Source organism: Hyaena hyaena, unplaced genomic scaffold (genome assembly GCF_003009895.1).
Source record: "Hyaena hyaena isolate Hyena2069 unplaced genomic scaffold, ASM300989v1 scaffold_160, whole genome shotgun sequence".
NCBI lineage: Eukaryota > Metazoa > Chordata > Mammalia > Carnivora > Hyaenidae > Hyaena > Hyaena hyaena.
The window spans coordinates 553791-559790 of NW_024080793.1; the positions used below are offsets into that span (position 1 = coordinate 553791).

At 47.3% G+C, this 6000-nt stretch overlaps 1 protein-coding gene across 3 annotated transcripts in view; it reads left to right on the plus strand.

Annotated features, from left to right (window-relative positions):
- Positions 1-6000, plus strand: part of SFXN1 (sideroflexin 1) — a 39550-nt gene that overhangs the window by 22433 nt on the left and 11117 nt on the right. For all 3 annotated transcript variants that reach the window (XM_039239771.1, XM_039239768.1, XM_039239770.1), the window contains 3 exons: positions 197-282; positions 1120-1247; positions 3134-3183. In XM_039239771.1, the coding sequence (XP_039095702.1) occupies positions 197-282; positions 1120-1247; positions 3134-3183 (264 nt within the window). The remainder of the gene's footprint in view (positions 1-196; positions 283-1119; positions 1248-3133; positions 3184-6000) is intronic.

The window sequence follows — 6000 nt, forward strand, 5'->3', positions numbered from 1 at the left end:
TGTCGGGTGTCACGGAAGTGTGCCCGTGCTGGAAACAGACAGATGCCACCCGGCCATGAGTTTTGAAAGTACTCCTGGCCAGAGTTTCCGTGCACATAAGGCCCTGGCTTGTTAGCGGTGTTCGGGGGGAATGAATATCCACATCCCATCATGCGGGCGAATTAAGACCGTGCTTTCGGAATTCTCTTTCCTGTAGCATGTCTCACCACTTATAGGACGTTTCGTCCCCTTTGCTGCCGTGGCTGCTGCTAATTGCATTAATATCCCGTTAATGAGGCAAAGGTAAGATCCGTGCGCAGTCTCAGAAAGGACTGGTGCTTGACGGTGGAGTCCCTTGTAATAATTAGTTTTGTCGAAACTTGTAAAAATTCACGTTGATAGTTGCAGATGGAGTTATATGAGACCTGGGGTTAGCTTCAAAGTAATCTGCTGTGGGCGCAGAGATGGGCCCATTAATGAAGGAAGCTTAGCCATGACTTACTAATTACTAACGTAGGCTGTGGGTATGTTAGACTAGTCTGTCTACTTCTGCGGAGTAAAAAGTTTAATACGTGTATCCTAAACTAACATTTATTTGTGCTAGAGCTAGGCAAAGGTCTATGCATAGAAAGTGGATTCTCTAAAATAGGTTCTCCAAGAAAAAGCATTTTGGAATGGATAATGAGAAAGGGTAAAAATAAGAGCTATAATGTGAGTGTCAGTAAGTAGAGTTAAATGTCCAGTATGTGCCACGTACTAGTGATTCCTACATCAGTCTAATCAGTTGACTTACTAATGGCAGATTTTTTGTATCTGCCTCTCATTTGGAAAGTTGCTCGGGTTTGTAGGTGAGCAGAGGAATTAGCCTTATCCCTCAAAGTTAGCGTACTCGCCCTTTGAGTCATATTGTTATTAAAAACACAGCACTTTTTTTTAATGGAGTTCACTACTGTTATTTTACTTCTGTGCCTGCCGTACAGCTTATTCGTGGTATTTGAAAACAGACACGTTAGTGCCAAAAATGACACCCAAGTGTGTACTTGGATTACGGGGGACTTGATCTTCCCTAGCGCAGTGCTATTTCCAGCCTTGTCACCAGAGGGCATCTGTGAACTTCTTTGCCGGTGTTCTGCTCCGCAGGGAACTCAAAGTCGGCATCCCCGTCACAGACGAGAACGGGAACCGCTTGGGCGAGTCAGCCAATGCTGCAAGGCAGGCCATCACACAGGTGGTCATCTCCAGGATTCTCATGGCGGCCCCGGGCATGGGTCAGTAGCCCCCTGTCAGCCAGCCCTGGCTGTGGTCCGAGGGGCGGGAGGCCACACAGCAGTTGGGGCAGGGGCTTGGGGTCATCCTTCTCAGGCTTCCGCTGCACGACACCAGGCGCAGTGGGGCGCTGTCATGTGCTAGGTGGAAGCTGGAGAGGGCCAGCAGTGGCGGTGGGATGGCTGGGGACACCGGCCGGGAAGCTGGCCCACCATAGCAGGCCAGTGGTGGGGACAGGTCGGGGCCCGGGCGGCGACCGTACGGGTTATGAGAACCTGAAGGCGGAGAATCTGATTTCTGTCACTCTTTCTTCGAAAGAAACTTGGAAGAGTTCTTGAATCGGAAAAATTTCTACTGGAGATTTATTTGTATCAGTCGGAGCCCTTAGAACACACACCATGTCGGGTTGGTTAGAGCAGCTCGTAAGATGTGCACCAAGCTTCTACTCCATTTTGTTCGTGGGGCTTGGAGTCACCATGAGCCACGCCCGGAGCCTGCCCTGTGTTTACTTCCTCTGAGACTCTCTGGTCCTCCCCTAGGGCTCCCCTCAGACCAAAGGCCGAGAGAAGGTTCTCAGACTTGCTCAGAAACCAGAGGGTCTAGGAGGTCTAGCGCTGTTTACAGAAACAGATGGAAACTAGTATGATTAAGTTCATCATCTAAACTGAATGCAAAGAGCACTTGGCTGTTAAGCTCTCAAGGGAAGCCCACTTAATCAGCCGCTGTCAGGTTGTCCCGCAGTATGTTTTGTCGTCTTTAAGTTCGTTTTGTCATTGTGAATCTCATCAGGGGGCACGTAGGAGTAGGCAATGAAAGTTGAAGAAAAAGGCCTGAAGGGAAACTCTGAGGGACATTAGAGTGGCACCCCAGCATACCAGGATGGTCTGATCTCACCCCCATTAACTGACTTAACAAGGGCACCCTCACAGCTTCCTCTGGAGACATGCTGTGGAGGTGGGTGCGCCGTGGAAGCCCCAGTCCTGAAACATAGGCCAGGAGTCCCCTGAGTCTGGCGCCGGCACGCTGTCCCCGACCTCCGAGGGCTCGGCGCCCTCCCCAGCACGCCCGCTGAGCCCGGATCTCCAGATTTGCCACGGTCAGGCTTGCACCCCTGCTTCCACCCTGCGTTCACTTATGGTTTTAGTTTTGTTCTTTCTCATTTTGAAATATAAGGTTCCCCTTTGGGGTTCAGCCAGCCCAACGGATCTATTTCTAGAGGCTTGAAATTTTAAACGTTATTTAGTCATCAGAGAAGAAACACAATCTTTCTATCCCAGTGAAATCTATAGAGGCAATTGCCATGTTGAAGGGGTCGATGTAACAGTTTAGTCTGATGGAAGTGATGAGTAAATCATAAATGAACTACCACTCCCCGAAGTCTTACGTGACTTATTGTATCCAGCCATCACAGCCAGTTTGATAAATTCACCCCACCTTATTGATGAGGAAAACAGAAAGCTGCGGCTCAGAGAAGTTAGGTAACTTTTCTAAGCTCACTCAAGGCAGGAATCTTTTTTTCTTCTTCTTCTTTTTTTTTTTTGAAGGAAGAATCTTTATGGTGGACTCCATGTGGGATGGGTGCCTGGGGGAGATCGCATCTGTTTTATTAACACACGGGAGAAAAGTCCCCGATGTTTGTACTATTGCATATTTAAAGTGAAATGTAAAGCTCCCTTCAGGATTCTAAAGTTTTCTGGCTGGTAAAGACCATCACATTATTTTTAATTTTTTTTAACATACTAAAGTCTTAAAGAATTACTGCAAATAATTTTCACTCTGCCAGTGAAAATAGCCTAAAAGTGACATAAGCGTTTTATGAAATTGTTGAAAAAAAAATGTAAGCTGAAAATGAATATCAAGACTTAAGTGGATCTGTCTTTACTTCCAGCCATTCCTCCATTTATCATGAACACTTTGGAGAAGAAAGCCTTCCTAAAGGTAAGCCTCCTCCACCCCAGCCTCTCTAGTTCTACTCATCTCTGCCTCAAACCCTTAGCTTCCTCTGGGACTTCAAACTATGCAGCATATTTCCTTCACGGCGGGTAAAGCATTTGAAGACTGTTGGCACTCAGGCACTTGCGTAACTAAAATGGTGTCTCCAGGAACATTTTACTTCTGATCTCAGATATTTGAAAAAGCTTTCGTAAATGGGAGGTAGCTGCTCACTTCTCGAGAGGCCATGCCCTCGAGATGAATGACACACTTCTCTCCGTCATCACTGGGATGCCTGGCAAGGCGATGACGAAGACATGGTGTGAGTTTGGAGTGATGGGTTTATATGCCACTATGCCGACTGTCAGAAATGGGAAAATCGTTTGGAGCAGTAGCTTTGTAGAACCCTGAGTATAGTTTGTTTGTTTGTTTGGTTTTTGGTGATCGTATCTAGTAAGTCATTAATCTGTCAGCCACCTCCCCTCAAGGTCTGAAAATATTATAGGATGAAACTGTGGCCAGGGACCCCCAGTGCTTCTACAGTGCTGTTTGTAGTGTCTGCGGTTTAAAGCAATAGTGTTCGTGCACCTTCTTCATTTTCTAGTTCCCAATAAGTGGGCTACAGTAGAGTAGGGTGACTCACGGGGCTCACGCGGTTTAGAAAGTGGACTTGTCAGATCTGCTGGGAGAAGCAGGCTCCTCGCTGAAGGAACAGGTGTGTTGCGGGAAAGACCGCAGCTCTCTTGGGGTGAATGGTTTGGGGTCTTGGAAGCAGAAATGTAACATCAAAGGGGCACTAAAACACTTTGAAAAAGGACCTATTTCACAGGCCAGATACTTCCTGAATGATTTCATGATTTGGAGGATTCTGATGGGCCCCAGGAGGAAAGCTGTGGCCATCGCTAAGTGAACACTTCATAAACACCTGGAATATAATTATGTTCTTAGAGAGGTAAGCCCAGAAGGGTGCTGTGAGGAAACAGTAATGTTGAGTGCCTCACCTGACCCATGTACCCTGTCTCTGGCCTGCCCATGCACCAACTCCACATTAGAGAAAGGGAACCCTCTCTCCAGCACCTTCTCTCATAGTCTTTCTTGGGTGCATGGAAGAGTTCTCTTCCCTGAGCAGCATCCCTTAGCAGTCTTGCACATCAGTATAAATCATGCAGTGGGGTGTCAGAGTGGCTCTATAGCCATGGAACTGTCCCCAAGTACAAAACTGTTATATGCATGTTTTTAAGCAGTAAAGCTGTTGGTATAGAGCAAAATGTCATTGTGGATTTATGTGACATTTTATCTGCTTCACTGAGCTGTGATTTTAAGAATTAATGAAAAAGTTTTGCCCAACTCTCTTTCTGGTGCAAAGCTTAGAGAAGATGGACTTTTAAAAGCTGCTAATGGATTAGTTTACATACTTGAATAGTGACTGCATCCTAAAACTACCAAATTACACACACATTTGGCATTCATCAGCTTTCATGTCTCCATGCTTTTCAGAAAATCTGAGGAAAATTAATGCAATACTCCTTCCTCTGTCCATCCCCGCTGTACTTAATGGGAAGCGGTTTCGGCTTTGAGGGAAAAAAACCTATCGAATTAATTTAAATGGGGTTTTTCAACATCATTCTTCAGGATGAGAGTCTTGAGTAGCCCAGGCAGTACATGCATAACTTTGCAGACATTGAATCGATGCCCCGTGTTTTTCTCTGCTGGCTCTTGATCTGGAAAGGCCTTAGAATTAGTGTTTCTGCAAGGGCGTATGTTGGCCCAGGCAGCCTTTCGGCTTTACCTGGTTGACCATTCCTAAGGTGTTGGCATGCCAATTTCAGGAGCAGTGGAAAATCAGGATACATCTAACCCCCCACTCCTGCCACACTGAAGAAAAAATCTGGTTTTTCAAGCAAGACCAGATTTCTATGTTGGTTACAAGACTTGAAAGTTGTCATCTCCCATAGTTGGCCTGACAGTAAAAGCGACTCTTTTGCAAGAGACGAGTAATCATTGTGGCTCATTCCACCCTGAGTGTGACAAGGCTATGATTATCACAAATCTGCAGGTGACTCCGAAGGCAGCTGGGAGGCCACCTTCAGTGACCACATCCCCTCCTCTGAAGCCTTCCCGTTCTCTTCTGTCTCTCAGAAGCCACCCAGCACCCCTTTAGCAGGAGAATCTCGGCAGCCTGGCTCTGGAGCAGAGGCTCCGAGCCTTGCCCCCTCCCTTGTGGGGAGGACTTTATCCTGCAGAGTCCAGCCCCAGCCTGTGGGTACGCGGCACATGGGTATCCTGATCCCGGCTAGGGACCCCAGAAATTCTATAGGAAAATCTGCATTTGAAACTATACCAATGCCGAGAAGTTAGGTTGATGGAGAAAACACATGGAACTGAGGCTGGTACATCATTCCCCCGGTTCAGTCGTGCCTTGGCGCTCCTGGGGTCTCAGCGTTGAGGGAAAAGTTGCTGTAGTTACTCTGAGTGACAAATGCTGGATAGAAGACACCGTTGGGCATTGTTACAGTCTAACAGCATTTTCTTCGTGAAGGAAGCAGCAAATGATCCAGGCACTTAACCGACCCTCCCCCCCACCCATTGCCACTCTCTTTTAGGCTTTTTCAAATTAATCAGTGAATACGTATTTTGTTTTCCTCCCTGTCTCAGTTTGCAGGTTTTAGCTTTGCTTGATTACAGATACTTAGTAATAATTTGAAGGTGTGCCACCTCATACACCCTTCAGGGAGAAGCCCTCCGCCTGCCCCGCTCCCCAGCCTGGCCCCCTGCCCCTGACCTGGGGCTAGGAGAGGCCACAGGCTGCAGACCTCCCCTTCC